The 20986-nt window shown below is 40.8% G+C and overlaps 1 protein-coding gene across 2 annotated transcripts in view; it reads left to right on the top strand.

The window, feature by feature from the left end:
• SNTB1 (syntrophin beta 1) overlaps positions 1-20986 on the top strand; it is a 114077-nt gene that overhangs the window by 39114 nt on the left and 53977 nt on the right. For both annotated transcript variants that reach the window (XM_053953867.1, XM_053953862.1), the window contains exon 2: positions 16848-17064. In XM_053953867.1, the coding sequence (XP_053809842.1) occupies positions 16848-17064 (217 nt within the window). The remainder of the gene's footprint in view (positions 1-16847; positions 17065-20986) is intronic.

Raw genomic sequence — 20986 nt, 5'->3', positions numbered from 1 at the left:
TTCCCACTTTACAATAACTGCTGCATGAATTGCCCTCTCGAGAGGACTGTTTATCTCTGTGAATTATAGAGGTTGCCAGTTTCTAACATAGTAATTTTAACTCAGTGAATTCCTCCCATTATGCCACATTGTTGGCTGTCTTCATTTTAGATTTTAAGTTGTGTTAGATCACATTAAAGGCCTCCATCTCTTCACAGACTTCTCATTTTTAGTCACTTGATTTTGCTAACTTGATCACCAAGGGAATAGCAGCAGCATGTGTCTACCAAAAGCTAACTGTGCCAAAGAAGCAGAGACAATTAAATCATCTCCTGAAGTCTTGGGAGCTCAGCCAGGCCTGTTTTCTGTTCTACAAGATTTCCTGGTCCTTTTCATCTTAAAAGACCAATGTCACCATGCTTGGTTAAGCAGGGGGATTGGTGGCTCTGGTGACTCCAATCCTCAGTGGCGCCAGGCTGCTGCCCTGGGTGCTGGTGGTGCCCAGCTAGTGCCATGCCTCTGAGCTGAAGAGTATGTGTAGAAAGAAGAGGGTTTATGGCTCTTCAGGCCTCAGTTCTCCACTCAGCTTCCATCAAGGATTCCATCTGGCCAAGTATGGAGCATTGCTAAGTGGGGATGACTCTGCTTATGGGTACTTTTGGCAAGGGCTTGACACAAGCTGAAGGCAGCTGTGTGTCTTCTGCTATTCAGGCTCTTGCCATTGCAAGGCAACAGTTTACTGCTCAGACAGAGCGTTATTTTGGGCTTGGGCTCTCTCTGTAAATTCTTTGAGGAATCTAATGTTCTGGGTGTTCTGCTGTGCATGTAATTGGACTTCCTGCTTATTTGCAAAAAACATGAAGTCTGACAGCCCCAGAATGAATAGAGCCTGGTTTTTGGTGAATCCTGTTTCACAGTTGATTTATTTCTTAATCTAATTAATCAACTAGAAATATTATAAGACTATGGTGGGAACTGATGTCTTGTAAACATCAGAGTCCAGTGTCAAGAGTGGCAGTTGTAATGTCCTAATGCAGGAAACATTTTGCTGAGCTTTTATATCTCTTTACCAAAGAATCTGCAAGAGAAGAAAATATTTTATACCACTTTCCTTCTGTAGATCTTCTGCTGTTTAAAGAGGGTTTGCCTCTGGTTATTTCCTTTAGCAGGCTGCTGATAAAGTCTCTACTCTGCTGTTTGATCAGTGTTTCCAAGGAGGTACAGTATATTGTCTAAGGTTTGAGGTGTGTTTTCCTTCCTCCTGCCTCTCCAGCTTTTGGCGGGACTACTTGGATGTCTGTAGTGGTAGCAACCCAAAAGCAAGACAAACTTTTTTTCCTTCTAGCGAATGTCAGGATCATATCCCTGCAGTGCTGGGCAATGCACAAGGAAGGCAGAGGAGACAGTGCATTGATTGAAGAGACGAGCATTTAAGGATAAGGTGTGACAAGTGTGTGTAACTGCTGATGAGAATAAAATAGGGATGAAAGGTGACAATAATAGTGAAAGATTATGAGCTATCACATATTCTTAGTTTTGTGGCATTACTCAGCCCTGACCTACCTAAATGATTGATTGTATGAAACAAATCAGGTGGTAAAATAGAGCTGATGTATTTTCTTCCCCTTAGTGGTTACCAGTTGGGAAAACCCTGTAGGTTTTTTTGTCAGAAACAGAGCACAAGCACAAAGGAGTATCCATAAAAAGGAATGTACTGAGGATATCGAAAGCAGAGGATGGTAGGAAAAGGTAATTTAAATTGAATGCTTGTGTGAGGCTGCAGGACTGTAAAGTAGTAAACAGAGAATATGTAAAAAATATGTGAGAAACAGAGAATGTGTAAGAGAATATATAGGGAAAAAGTGTGTGTGCCTTTGCTTCTGCTGATATTTCTGTGTCTGATGGATGCCAGGAACATGCAGAGTTGTGTGAGCAGCTGGGGCTTTGCTCTGTGCAGGACAGCCTGGCTGGCAGCAGGGCTGCCTGTGCACACTTCCTTTCCTCCCACTGGAGGAGCAACTGTTGAGTTTAAAGAAAAACAGTGGTTCTTCTAAAAATAATAGCCCTTGCAAAGGCGCCTGCTTTTTGTCACAGCACGAGTCAGAGGTTTGGTTTCGGACAGCTGTAGTTACAGCAGAGCTCTGCTCCAGCACAGGGGTGAGGGGCAATGGACACAGCAGAAGGGATCACCTGGTTCCTGTGTGCTTGGACCTGCTTTCCTCACCTCTCCCCTGGAGAACAAAGAGGCCCTGCTGCTACATGTACACTGTAGGAGATTTGGGAAATGGTTTTTAGTAAGAAGTGTTGGACCAAGGCAATAGCATAGCCCATCATCTTTTCACAGCTATATTGTTTAAGAGATTCTCATCTACTACAAAAACCTGATCATAAATTTTGAGGTAAATATATGAGGCTCCTTCTTGAGCCTCATGGGTACACGTCACCCATGAGGTGACACTCCTGAATGTGTATTTAAAAATATAATTATTTCTGTTCACAAGTAAGAAATAGGAAGGTCTGGGGTGTCATAGGACTGGTTGCACATCTGGGAGAGGAGCTGTTGGTGGCCCACTGGGTTAGTCTTGCTAGAAGGTAGAACATGACTGAGGGTTTCTGTTGGTGTTTTTCTTCTCCTGAAGAATTTTTTGAGCTTTCCATCTCCTGAGCACAGCAGGCATCTGCACAATTACTGTGGCATGATGCAAAGAGAAGGGGGAAGAAAAGTGTTGACTGTGGGATCCTGACAAACATTATTTAAACCATTGGAGAAGTGCAGCAGATTGACTCCCTGGCCGTCACTGCTGATAATGCTGCTCATAGAGCTTGTCAGCATTCCAGCTCCACGTTTTTATAACCATTTAATTACTGCCTATATTGAATATAGCTGGAATTCGCTATTGCAGTTAATGCTCTGGAAATGCACTGTAGACTATAAGAAAGTGAAGAATTTCAAGGAGATAGACAGGCTGTAATGAGTTTACTCATCCTGTTAGGTAACATCTCTTCAACAGCCCCAATAAACAGTCTGTTTGTTTTGTGTTTGGAGGGTTTTGTTGTTGCTTTTAGGATACAGTGTCCTTGATTTGATAAAGTATTGCTTTCCTTAAAATCACAGTCCCTTTCTCAAAGCTTAATTTGACTTTATATTATTAAATATATTTTGTCTTTTACTTTCTTCTAACTCCCCGTGCCTGCCAGAAGGTGGTGATGGCCATGCCATGGCCCAGCACGGACATCTCGTTCCTTTTTAATCCAAGGCATCCATTTGCAGAGAGCACTAAAACACTACTGCCACAAATTGATCTGCCTGGTGGGTGCTGAGCTGCTGTGAAGTGACCTGAAAATACTGGTTAGAGAGTGCTATGAATGTTATAAAGATATTTTGTCAGGGAGACAATATTTCTGTGTAACGGTAGATAGAATTCCTGACATGAACGTGTTGTCATCATTCACCAGAGTACAACACATAGCTCCTGGGATGCCTTTGCCCTTGCTGCTGTGCTTTCCCATGGGGACAGCTCTGCAAGCTGCACAGCACAGCCTGGGAGCTTCTTGCAGCACCTGTCCCAACACAGGGCACTGCCAGGGTGAGAGAGGTGCTGGGGTCCAGCATCAGCTGCTGCTCCCTGTGTGCAGCCTCTGCACGGAGCAAAGGGGAGCAGGCAAGGGCAGCCTGGCTCAGCAGCACTGGTTATCTCTGTGCCCCCTCTCTTTCCTCCTTCCCTTCCTTAGCAGAAGAGTTTAGAGGCTGCTGCTGTGGGAAGGAATGGGTAAAAGGGAAGGTGAAGTGTCTTGGGCAGTGAGGGAAGAGATTGGCACTCAGTGGGGTGGGTGAGAGGGGTGTGCAGTGTGTGCCCATGGGAGGGAGGCAGCAAAGGGGCTGGGGCACATGCTGGCTGAAGGGGACACTGCTGCTGCTGCTCAATTCCTGACAGAGGAACAAATGTAGAATTGGTCCCAGGGGTTGAGGGGTAGAACCACTGTGATCAGGTAACAGCTGCTGGAGGAATGGGGAGCAAGAAATCTCTAATAGCACCCTAGGACATGGCATGTGTTGAAAAAATGCATGTACATCTGTGTACATTTATAAATGTCCATGTATTACTGTATTGGCTTGTGTCTATATAGTTGCTCTGTTGCTACTGAATTATCTCATTAATACTTTTGTTGAAGAGGTTTTTCTGGTCATAGATCATTAGTGTCACTGCATGCTTAGTACAAATCCTATAAACCTCAGAGTGAGAACCAGATCTAGTGTTTGTAAGCAAAACTGAGATCCAGGGATTGTGCTGTCAATCTGCAAAAATTCTATGAGTCTCCTAGTCCTGCCTCTGAAGGTGATGATGATTTGTCCCTTCAGTGGGCTAAGGCAAGGCAGTGGAATATAAATAGTGTGAAAAACAGTCTGGAGGAAGCTGGAGTGACCTAGAAGTACTGTATTTACTGGCACATACTTCAGAACTGGTCTGCCCTCTTTGCAATTGATAAGTTTGTACATTCTCTAATCTATCATGCATTTAATGAAAGAACTATAGAATAACCCTTGGTTAAACAGAGTGTATACAGCACTCCAGTATTCTCAGCTCCTAACTTGGGATAACTAGTGGGCCATTATTTACCCACCAGAATAAGTTTCTAACACTCTCTGTGCTGAAAGAGATGTAAATGTCACAGACATACCTCTGCCACCAGCTAGCTTAAAATCCTCTCCCAGATCCTCATCTTTTTTTCTTGAATTCAATAACCAATCAGCAGATTCCTCAAAGGTTTTGCTTTAAGCTCTCAATCTGCTGCCAACTTTACTTCAGCCTCTTACCGTCTCTAAAAGGGGGGCAGTTGCAGAATTAGTCTTTAAAGAGTTGTAGATTAATATTGGATTATAGATAAATATTGAATTGTAGATAAATATTGAATTATCAGTTTTTGATATTTGCTGAAATCTAGAGTTTCAAACTTGTCTTTTAAAAACTGGAGCACAAACCTACAATAGCAATAAGTTCAAAGGTCAGCTTATTTATGTGAGTGATCTCTTTAGAAATATATGTTGATATGATTCTCACGGTCTTTGGCGTGCAAAATGAGAGAAGAGTCACCCTGACTGTAGGAATTCAGACAGGCTGGTGTTCGCAGTCTGCACTGAGGTATGGTGTCAGCACTAAAGCTGACCTCAAAGCTCTTTTTCAGTGTCTCCATTTGGGATATCTCTTGTTGAACTGGAGTTCAACAGCTACTCATGCTGCTATATAACCTGCCAGTGTTAGTTTTCCTCCCACTTCCCATTCTTTGCTTCTTTATAGACTATTCATATCTTCAGCTTTGACCATTTGACCTGAGCTAATTCCCACTGATAATGAACCCAGTGACTTTGGCAGAAATTGTTAGTGACCTTGAGATCAGAAGCTCTTTGAGGCAGAAATTATTCTTGATACATTCTTTTCCCGTCTGTGCCCATCAATGCTGCTGCTGTAAAAAAAAAAAAAAAAAAAAAAAAAAAATGCAGCCGCACTGATATAATCTGATTGTGCTCTCTGCAAGTAGCAGAGAGACCTGCCCTTGAGCTAAATAAAGCAAACAAGCCTCAAACAGATAGTTATCCCTGTTGTGTATCCCCAAGCCTCTGTAAAAGCACAGATGATGTGGCTGAGAAAGCTGTGCTTTCAGCTCGTCATTTCAAAGGTGCTCCCACAGCAGAGCATAAAGAAGAACAGTTACACTAAGGAAGCATACACATGTACTATCCCTTGCTTTCAGTTTGCAAGCCTTGCAAGCTTATTTACTTTTGCAATAGGATTATCCCCAGGTCTCACAGGACAGACATACAAGCAGGGTATTTTTTTTTCCATTTTGTGTGCATTGGCCTGAACGTGCGAGGCCAAGATGGAGATTGTGAGGTTCAGCAGCGCTGCTGTTAGTCTGCACGTGTATCGAGGACTTTTCATTATACGTGCCTCAAGGCCACTCTGCCTTCCCATACAGGCTCTGCTGGGCATCCTCATCTGCCTAACTGCTCCCAGTCACTTGAGCTGCCCTTGATTCAGAGAAATGCTTTAATATCTATATTTATATCTAACAGCAGAATTCAGGCTACAGCTTCAGTGTGAAGACCTTTTATGCCTGAGGTGGTGCTGAAAGTTTATGTCCTGACAGAATCCCTTCTTCAGAGGTAGCAGTGATAACAATGGAAAATTCTTGCCACTATTAATTGTAAAAGCATCCTAGCAACTGTGTCACCCCACTCAGGTTTTTTGTGTTTTTACAAACAGCACCTGCTACTGCTGTCTCCGTTACAGGGAATGCAGTGCAGCTGTAACAACATGGGGAGATACATGCATGATTTTTATTGTGGGCTCTTCTGCCTGCTTATTTTCTTGTCGTGTCCCTATTGTCCTTTAACTTGTTCTTGATTTCTAAGATCTTTGGGAGGGGACCAGCTTTTTGTTCTGTCTTTGAACAGCATCTGAGGCTGTCATGCCCTGGTTCCTCTCTCATCCTGGTAAGTGGTCCAGTAGTACAAATGGCAAATAAATTTGAGATACAAACAAATTAGCATTCTTCTCACTGATTAAACAAATGGTTTTCTCTGTTGATTTGAACCGGGGTTGCATTTTATTACAGCCCTTTGAAGCTCAGTTTCTTTTCCAGCCTCTGTTATCAGCCTCTTGTGCTAGTTGACCGAAATTGGCAGGCAGTTTGCAGACTTTGAAAAACAATAGGTTGTACTATTTTAATTTGGCTTTGACCTAACCTGAAACAGTCAAAACCAGTATTTAGCAAATGTGTTTTGATGTGCCCAGTCGACTTCACTTGCTGAAAGCAGCTGCTGAGAGCAACCTGCCGGTCTTGCCCTACAGAGAGACGGGGGGACTTTGCTGGCCCCGGTATCAGCACAGGGCCAGGACAGACTCAGTAGTTCTCTATAGTAGGGCTTGAGTGAAGCAGGGAATTACTTTAGCCTTAAATTGAAGATTAATGTGATTTTTTTTTTTTTCTGGGACAGAAAACACTACTTGTTTTCTGTAAGGATAAAGTGCCCACTGAAACGGGATTATATTTACATTATTATTGCAGGGCGGTCTGTGAAATAGGCTTTCTGTGCCTCAGTAAAGAGCCATGACCCCTCACAGAGTTATCTTTTAAGCTGCGTGCTAAACCCAGGGGGGCTTATGGCTCAAAGCTAATGGGGATTTAACTTCTCACTGAAAGGAATTTGCAGCCTAACCCTATTTAGATGCTCTTTGCTCTCACTGATTAAATGCCCAGTCCACTGCAAGAAACCTAATAGAATCGTAACTGTATAAATTTTCCAGATGAAAAAATGGATGCTGGGAAACTCTATGCAATATTTATTAGAAAAGGAGTTTGATCTTAAAAAGACATTTTAAATCAAAATGTCAATTCACAGTTCCGTTTTGTTTGTAGAGAAAGAAAAGAACGTGAATGAAGATTTTTAAAGCACTTCACAAAACCATTTCATGGAAAAAAAACCTGTTTCTGAAATCATTATTTTTGTGAGGATTTTCATTGTTTCCCTTGTTCACTGTGTTCAATTAGTTTTTGAGATCCTGTCTGTAGAATAGTTTTAGATGAGGCTATTTAAAAGTAATAAACCTGCTCCTCCTTCCAGTATTTCTCACCCCAAATTGCATTATGCACTGAAGTTCCAGGAGGACCATATTCCATCACAGATCATTGGCATTTTTTGAGATACAGTAACTATAGCTCCTCAGGGATGAGAACAGTAGAGCTGTCTTGGCAAGAGACTTTGAGATGCAAAGAGCAACACACGATGCCATCCACCGTCCTATGGCAGCACAGTTGGGTCTCAGTCTCTTTCTGTGCATCAGTTCTGAGAATTTCCCATGCCTGCTCCAAGTGCAGGTGGTTTCTGAAAACCTCTTAGCTGATGCTAATAACTGGTGTGCTCATTCTTTAATTGTTGATTGTTGTAGTTTGTTGATAGGATTTCAGTGGCTTATTCCTAGAGAAAGCCATAATACCTGGTAGAAAAGAGCTCCATTCAGTTGGGAGCCAAAGAACTGAGGCACAAGGATGTGGTTTAATATTTCATTGTCCAACTCTTTCATCACCCTTCCTGCTTATACAGTCCTGTTTCCTTTACCCCTTGAAGTACAAGGGGTGGTGTCATGTGAGCTCTTCTTTCCATTGCATCAGCAAGAAATCTGTCTGCTTTAGGTAGTTTTCTTCTAGCCTGTAGGTGAGCCAGGAAATAGGTGTACAGCCAAGGTTCATTCCACGTCTGCCATTCTCCTGCTGGGTAATCTTGCAAATGACTTTAGGTAGAGTGGAGGCAGCGTGGGGCTGTGCTTGGACTTAGAACCAGACAAAGGTGCATTTGAGCTATGTAAAAACAGAGTCACCGCATTATGCCATGTCAGAAACAAACATTGCCAGTTTTCCCAAGTTTAGGATTTGTGTTTGCCATTACTTAAATAGTGTTTATATTCCTTTCTTCCTTCGTCCCTTCCTCCCTTCCCTGTATGGATAAATATTCATAATCTCTGGTACTTGAGGACTCTCGATATGGTCATTGGCCTGTACTGATGGTAAGGCTGCAAAATAAAAGATTCCCCAAACCAAAGACTTTTATGGTTATCCGATGCCTTTTGGTGCATAGCCCAGCCACAGCAAGTTCTTAGCTGAATGCGTGGCCTGAGTTTGTTCATTTTCAAAGCTCTTGGTATTGTCCAGTGAAGAATTAAAAGGGTGAACTGAAACTTTGTGAGTGATTGCAGCTCTGCTCTTCAAAATAAATCCTGGAGATCTTAGAAGGTCTTCAAAGTTCTTCTTATGGGGAGAAGACAATAGGCATTGCAAATCCAGTCTTCACTGGCACTAGCATCTCTTTGAGTTGTTTAGAGAAAAGTAATATAGGTAGAAATTGAGTGTAATGCTGAGAACTCTGTCAGTGACTTACTGCATGACTTTGAGGAAGGCAGTTTAACTTGCCTGTGTCAGTTTAGCCATCTGTAAAAGAGGTACAATCATATACAGCATAATAATTTCCCTCTCAGTGAGTGCCATTTTCAGTCTACCCTGTACTACTTAATGATTTGTGTGCCTGCTGAAATAACAGCATCCTCTAAAACCGTAATACCCTTATGTATTTTTCACATAATCACTAGCGGCTGAAATATTTGTTCTGACACTTGAGATTACTCATGTAAATAGAAAAATTATAGCATGCTGGCAATGCCAGACACCTTGAATTCCATCTGAGTGTGTGGGTGATGGGAGAGGGATCTATAAATACTGACAGAGGCAGGGAAACAAGCATGAGCAGCACACAAGAAATTCTGAATCAACTTATTCCTGACATTTAGGTAAAAGATTTTAAAATATAGTGTCACTTTTGGGTAGGAGAAGGCCCTTAGAATTCTGAGTGCTACAGTTCCGTTGAAGATATGTATTTTGTGCCATTTCTCTACTTTATAAGAAGTATTTTTTTTTTTTTTTTTGTTAAACTTAGGACACATTCATCTTTGGGGACAAGCAGAAGCTCCAGTTTGGTTATCAGTGAGTGACTCACAGGTCCCACAATGCTTTTTCTCAAAATGTGACTGCTAATTTCCATGTTCAGCTCCCAAATTGCCAGTTTCAGATGTTTTCCACTTCCATTATGAAAGATCTGCATAGTTCTAATTGCAGAGTTCAGTGTCACATAACAATGTAGCAAATGAGCTGTGTCACATTTTACTTAAAAATGTAATAGGTTAGATAGCTAGGTTTTGGCAGTAGTTTTTTCAATTTGTAGTTTATTTGATAACAGACACTTGTGCAATGTAGCTGCTCCTTGTTCTCCACTGAGTCCTGTTTCTTTTGAGTACAAGCTCTTCAAGATAGCATCAGTGTCTCCAAGATCAAGATATAAGCATCTTCTTTTTAACCAAACATTGTACTTCTGGGATTTACAAGCTAAAATTTGTTTTTCATATTATGAAGACATGTATATGCATTTATTTTGCTGCAGTACATAAAGTTTTTGAAAGATAGATTAATAGCTTATGGGACCTTGACTCTAGAATTCATGCAATTATTGTTAGTGACATATCAAAACTCTGAACTGAATACATCCAATTGATTGAAACAGAAAATTTGAAATTTAAAATAAACTAAATTACTTGAAGGAAACTGTAGCACATTCAGTGTAGTAGGTATAAGTAATGGACATTATAAAGGGAAGTATTGATAAACACCCAATGGAAACAGTCTGCCTTTAGTTTATTATTATTATTACTTTACCAGTTTGAAAATTTTGTATACCAGGTTAGTGACAACCTTGACAACCTTGACTGCTTTTGATCACTTTTTCAGCTTAAGTGCTGGTGTGACATATTCAGCCTCCAGTTCCATTGTGATTCTGTATGACACGAGTTTGTGTCTAATTAGTTTCTGTTAATCTGCTTTGAACAGAAATACAGAAAATCTCATCCCAGCACTGAAATTTGTCCTGCTTCCTTGAGTATGCGTGCTGTTAACTTTAAACATGAAATTTATTATTAGACCATGGAAATGCAGCTCAAAAGGAGCTGAAGGGGCATGGTTAGCAGTAACCAGCTCCAAGTGACCTCAGAGAGTAGGTGGGGAGTGCTGACTGGAGGTGAAGCTTTCAGGCTGTCTGCTACAGCCTGGTGAGGCTTGAGTTGTGTGCTCTGCTCATGCTGCTCTATGTGAAGTACAAAGCCATGGCTTTGTGTAGGAATGAAAATTAATTCATTTTTAGAGGCTTTGCAGTTGACAGAATTGATACACTGCAGAAGATAAGAAGACATATAAAGCCTTCCCTCCCTAGAAAACATTTATGCTGAGGAAACTCAGAAACTGTTCAAGAAGTGTTTTCTAAAGGGAGACATCAGGCCTAGGCAATCAGTGGCTGAATCAGCCCACATCACAGGCAAAGTCTCAGGAAAATAAACTGAGGATAAGTAACAGAGGAATTTTTGGTGTTATAGAGAAGCATGGGATGGCCTGGAAATGTAATCTCCATTATATGTGTAAGATTCACAAGTGCTGAAATCAGAGTGGAGGCCCCTGGTGCAGATGGGAAGGAGGAAGTGTCCACAGGGACACTGCCCACTGCTCCAGCCAAGACCTGTGCTGGGTTTTCCCCTGCCATTTCTTAACTTCTAAGATATTTTTGGTGGCAAGTTACATTTTTTGAAGCCAAATGTAGAAAACACCATGTGGCTAATCACTTTGACCTATTCAAGTTATCAAAACCATGAGGTTTCACAAACTGCACCCTCACATGGCTTCCTGAGAAGAGCCTATTTAGTCCCATTTTCTCCTGTTTGATGGGGCCAGGACTGCAATTCTCTTGCCTTGTTGACAAAAAAATTCTCTTAACTACATAAAATTGCTTATTGCAAGGTACCCACCTTCATTTGTTGAGTGTGTGTGATGGTGCTTATAGCCCTCCTTAACATGGCTTCAACTTTCTTGTAAAAGTAGCTGCAAATTTAAAAGCACACTGTGAAGTATTCTTTATATTTTTAAAATGCAGTTATTGATCTTTTTAATCCGGCCTATTTGTATCCTACTGAAAACTCAAACTTGAAGCCTGATTGCTTACTAGCTACATTTTGGGGCCAATTGCTAAGGTGCTTCTTTCAGGTAAACTTTATCTTAAAGATGTGTTTGTCTTCTGGATCTTTCTGAAGTTATTCTTTTGAAATATTCCTTCTCTTATGCCACATAAAAATTATAAGTGTAATATATATTTAAAAGGATTTAAACCCAGCCCCTTATGATTTAAATCCAAGCCTGTCTCTTTAAGAGATGAATAGACAATTCACTGAATTTAGTGGAATTATTTTAAAAACAGCAGAAAATGGGAAGCTGAGCATAGTCTCACATCAGTGTGAGAAATGGCCAAAGGATAAAGGGGATTTTTATTCTTACAAGGTCTTTATTTTAACTCATTTCTGTCTTCTTGCAGAGGTGGAGATCTGATGCTTTTGGCAGATCAAGAGGTTTACTATTTCAAATCCATTTCAGCATGGGGGAAAGCAGATGATGTTAATGGATAATACTTGTCTGAGTGTAGTAACAGATGTTTCTGTAGGAAATATAGTGGAAACACTGACAAGCAGGATTGTTGACTGTTTTTTGGTTTATGCCCACATTAAAGCTGCTGAAAGGATCATGTGACACATCTTCATAGATGGTCTGATTCATAAATTCTTTTCTTTGGGTCTTAGTTTTGATGATGGTACCAGCAGCTCATCTCATTTTTATACAGTGCTTCACTGTAAGGCATGCACTTGGCTTGAGTTTAGAGGAAATTTGATCTCTCACATAAAGCCTAGCAGGCAAATTCTGGTATTATGCTGGAGGACACTCTGTGCTTTTCTACTGCAAAGGGGAATTCCTTGATCAAGTGTCTTCAATCAGATTTGGGTATGTTGTTCCTTTTACTTTCGTGTTGTAAACCTACACATCCTGTCCTCATTCCTGTAGTAACAAAAGAGCTTTCCTCCAGCTTGCTGGCTTCCCCTCAGTGGTCTTTGTCTTCCCTCCTAGGAAACAGTTTGAATGTGTCAGAAGAGTCCCAGTTCCTCAGAAAGGCATCTGGCCAAGAACCTGACCAAGTTGGTCTGTAGTATTTCTCTCATTAAAAGCCTGCTTCTTCCCCCTCAAAAAGTCATCTGTGAACAGTAACAAAGCATTAATTGTGGAGTCTTGGGACTTGGCAGAAGCACAACTAAATGAAGTGCTTTTTTGGAAGCTACGTTGCCTGTCTTGCAGATCAAAAAATAAATCCAAACTATTTCAGTGTCTATCAGTGGAATAATTCCTTTGATTGCCACTTCCCTTCCTCTTCTCTTTGTGGGGAGGGGTATTCCAGAGATTGGAATTTTAATTGCTTGACCACAGTTTCTTATTAGTGGTGCAACAAAAGGGTATGGATCATTAATTAGTACTCAGTATAAGGATCTCTGAGGTTGAGCTATAGCATCAAACAAATGAGTTTAGACAACTCCTGACTAAACTTACAGTTTATAAGTAAATTGAGTTAAAATAATGAAACTATTAGATTTTTTTCCGAGTCCCTGCATGTTGTTTTCTGTGTTTGCAGTGTTCTGGTGGTTTTAAAGATTGTGGCATTTTTATATAAATATATATTAAATATATTTGTATATATGTTAGACATATGTATATACTCCGAAGATACATATGTGTATACATGCCTATAAAATAGTTATTCATAATTCAAAGGTGTTATACACTGGCATGCTTTATTTATTTTTATTAAATGTTTTGAGGTTTTAATTCATTAGGTAGTTTCATTGGCTATATGTAAACCCAGTGTTTTTGATAGTCGCTTTCTTTTACAGTCAGTACTTGAATTTGTGCCACTGTATCGAAAAGACAATCCAGCTCTTGAGTGTAATGCTCTGAAAACAGAGTATTATCCACATTATTACTTTAATGTCCAATAGACTGTATCATCTTTTTTCTGGTTTTAAAACTTGATGATGGAAGTGAATTGTATAACTGCAGTTTAAATTTGCTGTATCCATGATTCTCAGATAGAGCAGTGTGGAATAGGAATATGCCTATAATAGATATTGGAATCGACTTGTTTTCTGCTATGTGGATTAAGAACTGGTTAGTGAACAGGCTGCAGAATGTAAAAGTGAAGGGTCATCCTAAATTGCTATGTATGTAGTAGGGTTGCTGGTGCATTGTTATAAAACAGCATGTTCTGCAGTATTTGCACCCAGAATTTAGAGGTAAATAGGAAATAATTGCTGATAAAATTTATGAGTCATCTGAACACTGTGTGCCTGATTTCAGCTAAATTCATAAACTGGGCTTTGGTCATGGACATGTAATTACAGATGTTGGTGAAGTAAATGGAAAGCAGTAGCTCTGAAGTTTAAATAATAACAAAAAATTATATAAATGGATCAAATTCTGCCACCTGTTCCACTCCCATATTATATTTGTGCTTTTATATGTATCCATTTGGGGGCTTTTAAAATATGAAACACACCTGAATATGCAACAGCCATAAAGTCTGGGCTGTAAAACCCAGCAGAATTCAGCCATGAATCCAGAGACCTGTGCTTGTGTTTAGTAGGAAGTGGGATGTTATTAGTAGAAGCTGGATTTTTTTTTTTTTTTCAAAAAACATATATTTACTTTATTTTTTCATTGTACTGTGGAATTTCCTATGAAGATGGTGTTAGCAGTTTATCAGTGCCTTAATAGCTCTTTATTCATATCCCTGGGGCCAAGCAACCATCTTCTGTTGAGATATAGAAACTAGATGTCTGCGAGTCCAGAAGTTGGAAGGAATTTTCATAGGATGTACTTCCTCAAGGTAGTTTTCTTGGCTTTTGCTGTGTTTGAGACTCAGGTTCTGGAAAGAGGATTGTGTTTCTGCTCCCCCCCTACTCCTGCTTCCTTTTTCATGGGATTTTGTGAAATACTGCAGCTGTGTGCCATGAATTCACCGGTACATCACATGGAAACTTGGCTTTTGACACATGGAAAGGCTGCCTCTTTTCTTCTGTCCCATCTCTGGGGAATTAAATTCACATTTTGTGTTCCTGCTTAAGTTTCCAGCCAAAGTTTTTACTTCAGCTTCCTTCCTCTTGCCCCTCTCTCCTTCTCTTAATTAAAATATGCTAGGGTTGAATGGATATAACTGCAACTGGAAAAGGACAAAAATAGCACAAATTAAATAGCTACACTATTGAGACCTGGACCTTTATTTGGAATCACATTTGCTGGCATGTCACTGTACCAGTGTTCAAAAACTGACTGGATTACTTTTTTTTCAACAGAGCAATCATTAAACTCTAATTTTAAAGGGAACAGAATTTTGTTTGAAGTTGAACGTGATTTTCACAGCTTCAGCTGTTCTGCCCATGGAAATTAATGACAAGGTCATGTTTGTTCAGTGTTAGCAGGAACAGATTCACCACATCTGTATCTGTTCTGTTCTTGGCTTCCCTAAGGCTATGAGTACATCCAAACTGAGATGGCAGCTGCTGAAAGCAGTATCTCTATGACACTGGCAACAACTGCTTAATTTCAGCACCTTTGAAAATCGTGTGATTTTCAGAGTACCCAAAGATGAGCACTCGTTTGGGGAGTTAGGTGACACAGGTTTTTAGATAATGGACTTTAGATAGATATCTAAAAAAGTTTAAAAAAATCAGTCTCAACTCTTTTTGCCAGAAAGAGTTTCTGGAAGCCTGGTGGAATGCTGTGCCAACTCTTTCCTGAGAAGGGAACAAATTAATTTAAGAAAATACTCAGAATACTATCGGACAAGGAAATAAAAACATCGGTGTTGAGTGGACAGCCTTTCTGATAAATCACAAATGGTCCTTCCCAAAAAGGAACATCCCATAACATACCTAAACACAGAAATCTTTGTGATTGAAGTTAACAATTTTTTTAAAAAAAGGATAAAATGGACAATAGTGAGATGGGCACTAAGGTGTTTTTGAGAAAAAGTAGCAATAGGTGTTCACAGAGTCTAGACTCTAGATTTGTACTGGTTTCTCTCTTGGTAAAATTTTTATGAAGTGCCTTGAAAATAGTGCTGCTGAAGTTAACCACCTGATCTGTGGTTTCAATAGGAACACTGTTGTTCTTCTCCACTCTTCTGAATACTTCTCTTGCTTTCATTTTGAACTCAAAAACTTCAGTTGGCTTTCCCTAATTTAATATCTCTTACCACAATGCTCTTTTGTAATTTACCCACCTTTTTGTTATTCAGTCATTCCTAGCTTCTTCAGCTGAGCTGACATGATGATCTGCACCATTTCCCTGAAATACTGTCTTACAATATTTTAATAACTTCCCCAAGCAAGTTCACAATGCCCGGGCCCTTTCAGGTCATGTCACTGCTGGGGGAATATTGGCTTAACCAGGGCATTTAAATGGGATGTCTTGTCTTTTCTGAACTCCATCAGGTTTGTGAAGGGGAAGGAGGCTGTGGCTGGCAGATTTTCCAAGCACATCAATAGCAAAAGCAAAAGTGAGCTCAAACTACCAAAATAATTAAAAAATGAGAAAAATGTTGCAGTATTTGCCTGCATAAAGAGGGGAATATGAAGCATACATGTAGAAGAAGTATAATACAGTAAGATAGTTTAATATAGTAAGATAATTTCCGAATCCTACATTCACTTTTCTTATCCATTCTGGAAAAAAGCTCAGAAGAGGCTGAGATCTAATCTGACACCTTCACTCTCACAAAAGGCTCAAGCTCAATTTTATTTCCCCAAGAGAAGGCTAAGAAGTGAATTGTTTTTTGTTTGCTCCATAAATAAATAAATAAATAAATAAACAAGTAGATTAGGCAAAATTGCTTCCCAGCAAGCAGCAATAGTTGTTGAGATTAGTGGTGAGACACTGACAAGTGTGAACTAGAAGCAAGATGTGAGTTAGAATCACTGGAAGTATTGCTGGAACACTTTAGATAGGGGAATAATAGGTTCACTGTCACTTGATTGAATGTCTTTCTTTAAACATCCCTGTACTTCAGACAGCTCATGGCTTCTGTGTGAAGCAATTGTTGCATGACTGCTTACCCACTGTCACAGAAAGGTGGGATAGCTCTCCTGGCCCTACTCTGTATGGCTGTATGTTCTTACTTTGCCTGTTCTGTTCTTCTCTCTCATTTTACTCATAGCACCATACTGACACCGGCAGCAGGCACATCTTCATCTTCTGTGTTTGCACACCTTCCCATGCTGGGATGCTTGGTGAGCAGAATTAATGGACTGCGTCGAGGGTTAACACCAGTCCAGAGAACTCACATGGGCATGCAACTCCAGAATATTAATTTATTTATTGTTTTCCATCTCTTGTTCTCTCTTCCATAGTGAAATACATGAGAGAAGCGACCCCCTATGTGAAGAAAGGCTCCCCCGTGTCAGAGATCGGGTGGGAGACGCCTCCCCCCGAATCTCCGCGCTTGGGCTGCGCCTCTGCTGAGCCGATGCCGCAGCTTTCGCTCTCCATCCACAGGGACAGGAAGACAATTCCCCTCAAGATGTGCTACGTGACACGCAACATGACAGTGTCCGACCCTGAAAACAGGTGAATGGGCATTTGCCTGGGGTTGGGATTTCACTTTCACGTTGAATTGTTGCTGTTGTTTTCCACACTGGGGTTGGTGAGCAGGAATGGGGCTCTGGCTGCATGCAACGACCCAACAGGGGAGCTAGCACTGCTTTGGGAAGGGTGGGTGGTGGTGTCTGAGCCACATGAGGCGTGGCTCAGCTTTTGGTTATGCTAGAGGAACTTCGATGCAGTAATCCAGCACTTTTGTTGGAAATAAAATTTCAGGGGGTTGTTTTCATCCTGATTAAGTGTCTGCTTTTGAAGGAAAAGACACTGTACACACCAATTGGTTACATCCTCCAGGCTGGCTAAATCTGATTCCACTAAATTGCATTTTCTTTCCTTTTTTAAATGAATATTGTTTTAAGAATGGTCTGGTTTGAGTATTCAGTTCTGGACATTAAAGTCAAGAAGAGGAGAAAAGTTCCACTTACAAAGCATTAATGGGGAATTTTTGTGACTTGTTTTTTTTCTTAATGTTAAAAATAGGATGAGGTTTTACCAGCCCTTATTTATAACATATGTGGAACAGCTGCACTGCACCAGCACACTCCCTGATCCCTTCTCAAACAGCTGCTAATAAAAACAGGAGCAGTCAAGTCAGTGATACAGAATAATTCTCCATCCAAATAATGGCCTTTTCATTTTTCTGCAGAAGCTGGGTATAATGCCTTTGATTCTCAGCATTTACATATAGGCATAAACAAAAGTTACATTTTCATTTGCAGAAAAGGATAAGGAGAAGTGGGGAGAGAAGAAAATGGCTTGGGAAGGATGGGTTTCTCTGTAATCTCTTGCACTTCAATTCAGAAATTTTATTAGTATCTGTATAGTTTTCCATCTTTCCTTTTTATATTTGTCTGACCTTTTAATTAATTAAAGCCATGCTTTACTGTGTAGTATGGCTTTACTTTGCCTTGGCTCTTCATCTCACGTAGTGGTTGCCACCATAGTCGGTGTAACTGACTGCTACAGAAGTGCAATTGTAAACCAGAAATAACCCTAGCAGTGCTTCTCAGTTTAGATCAAGATGTTTATTGATATTGGCCACTTTTTTTTCCACATATGTCTGCATAGTTTAAGGTTTGACAGCTGTATCACTTGTCCGGGAGTTTGTCTTTGTCTCTGCCATGGTGTGTATTTTAAAAATACTCACACCAATCACATTTTTTGAATCAGTACAATGTAATGGTATTTTGCCTGCTTTGACTTTATTTTCTCATATGTTTTCCCCTTTCTTTATTGATTTTATTGTAGTTTTCACCTTCTGTCATTCTCCTGGTCCTCAGTTGGTTTGAGAGCCAGGACTGACTCAGAGGGACACACACTCATTGCTCATGATACCTCTACAATGGAGATGACTTTTTTGAAGTATGTTACATATGTGTGTTTTCTTCAGTGTTACTAGGAAGTTATGTGTGGGAGAGTCATATTGCTTGTTATCATGGTTTTCATTTTGTGTAGCTGTCATTTCCTGTGGAAAGAGTGACTTCTGATTTTACTGTAGTCCAGCACAGTGCAGTCTAAGATGGATTTTTCCATCCAAGCATGCAGTACCTCACCATCGTGCTAGCTGCTGTGTTGTAGTAGCACCCCATAGATTAGTATCTCTACTGGTTTCAGTGATTTTTAACAATTCTGAACACTGGAACTCATACTTCCCAGTATTAATGCTATTACAGTGCAGTGACCCTTTCCTACTGGAATGCCTTCCAAGATAGTAATCCAATTTTAGGACAATAATTTTGTCTTCACTCACAGCAGAGCCTAGGCCATGTCCTTACATGCTTACAACACTTCTGTTTCATAACCGAGTGACCTGACACACATAGATTTCGTAACTGATGGTGTCACTTTGCTGGATGGCTTCAAGAGAGCTCTGCTAGCAGGATGCCAAAGCATATGTTGGCCATTAAAGGGCTCACTTGGACTATAACTGAGCTAATTTTCATTTAAGAGCAAGTGTGGGCATGGAAAGCGTGAGTTTTCCAGTGCAGTGATTTCTTCATTGTGGGCTGGGGATAATGTCAGCAGTCTTCTGGGACCAGGATGAACTGATTTGATGTCCAGCATGAGAAGATACCTATGTTAAGGGACCCAAAAGGAAATAGTTGCTTGTTGGCACTGAATTGTCTCCAGTTCTTAGAAGGCTGCAGTGAAATGTGGATTTAATAGGCATGGAGGAGTATTGTTTTTCCCAGTAGAGCTGGTAGCTCTGCTTAGGACTTTTTTCTTCTCATGGAAGTCTGACCCCAGTTCAGAGATTCTCAAGTCTGTGTCTACTCTCAGATGGTTTAGTGAACTTGCTATTTTGGAGCAGAAGTGATGTCTGATGCTTTTAGAGCCAGCAGTTCTCAGATGTCTACTTCACCTGATCTGCCTGTGGGTTCATTCTGGAGGAGATCTTTTCTGTTACCTGATAAAAAAAAGCTGTAAGATATCAAAGAGAAGATCCTTCATACAAACCAATACCAAAATTACTGTGTAGATTTTTTTTTTTAATAATAAAAGCATGCCAACAGGAGAAAAGATGCAGAGCATCTATGCCATTCTTCTCTAGGTGCAGGGCTTGTTATATTTTAGCTTGGAAGAAACTGGTTAAAATATTTGCTACTTAAATCAGTTGTTTGCTGTGTTTTCACTGATAAGTGACCTTTTTGGTGGCAGCAGTAAAGGCTAATGTCAGGCCTCACTGAGGAGCATCCCCTCCAAATGAAGGAACATGTGGAAATTACCATGGCTAGTAATGCCAATAAGCAGAAAACCTTGCTGCAGCGTAGAAAGCTTTTCATCAATTTCTGGTGATGGTATTAAGAAACAGGAGGAAAAAAAAGGTTTCTTGGGTGAAATTTTTTCTGTTGGTGCTTTTAAAATCTTGGGACATAATACAAAGGTACTTCTATACACAACACAGGAGACACGACATTCCCTGGAGAAATGAGACAAAGCTATGTGGACAGAAAAGGTTTTCTCATCTGCTTTTGAAGTCACCCTAATATTCTGCTTGCATGTCTTTCAGCCAAACCCAGGAGGTATGGGCCTGATCCTGTCAGCACTTGGTGGGCACACATCATGTTCTTACAGTGTCAGGAGTCAAGAGCAGTGTGATCCTCACCGGGAACTTCAGCAGGATCCAGCCTTAATGATTGGGTTACTCATTGGCAGGATTCGGCCCTCTGATGGGAAAGGTTTGCTTTGGTCTCTAAGCTAGGAAAAATGGACTGAGATAGATTCCCAGCAGTGAACTTTCCCCATCACTGTCCATTTCAGGATTGGACTAAGAATTACAATCAGAAGATAAAATTGAGCAGGTACGTTCTGTAGGTAGGTTGCATCTGTTGGGTTTGCATGGCCAGGTTCTGGTAGCAGGGGAGCTACAGAGGTGGCTTCTGTGAGAAGCTGTCAGAAACTTCCTCCATGTCCTACAGTGCCAGTGCCAGACAGCTCCAAGGTGGACCCACTGCTGATCAAAGCTGAGCCACTCAGGAATCGTAGTAACACCTCTGTGATAACATATTTTAAAAGGAAAATAAGACAGTTACTTTGCAGGTGTAATTGTGGCCAGATAAGATTGGAGTGAGAATGTGTGAGAAAAACAGCCCTGCAGACACCCAGGTCAGTGAGGAAGGAGGGGCAGGAGGAGGTGCTCCAGGTGTTGTAACAGAGATTCCCCTGCAGCCCGTGGTGCAGCCCATGGAGGATCACAGGGATGCAGAGATCCACCTGCAGCCCCTGGAGGAGACCATGCCAGAGCAGAGCATGCCCAAAATAGTCTATGATTGTGTGGGAAATCTGTGCTGAAGCAGGTTCCTGGCAGGGACCTGTGGAGAGAAGAGTCATGCTGGAGCAGGTTTAGTGGCAGGACTTGTGGGGGATCCATGCAGGAGCAGCCTGTTCC

Source organism: Vidua chalybeata, chromosome 1 (assembly GCF_026979565.1).
Source record: "Vidua chalybeata isolate OUT-0048 chromosome 1, bVidCha1 merged haplotype, whole genome shotgun sequence".
Lineage (NCBI taxonomy): Eukaryota > Metazoa > Chordata > Aves > Passeriformes > Viduidae > Vidua > Vidua chalybeata.
Note: the sequence above shows the minus strand (reverse complement) of the source record. Positions and strands in the feature narration are given on the sequence as shown.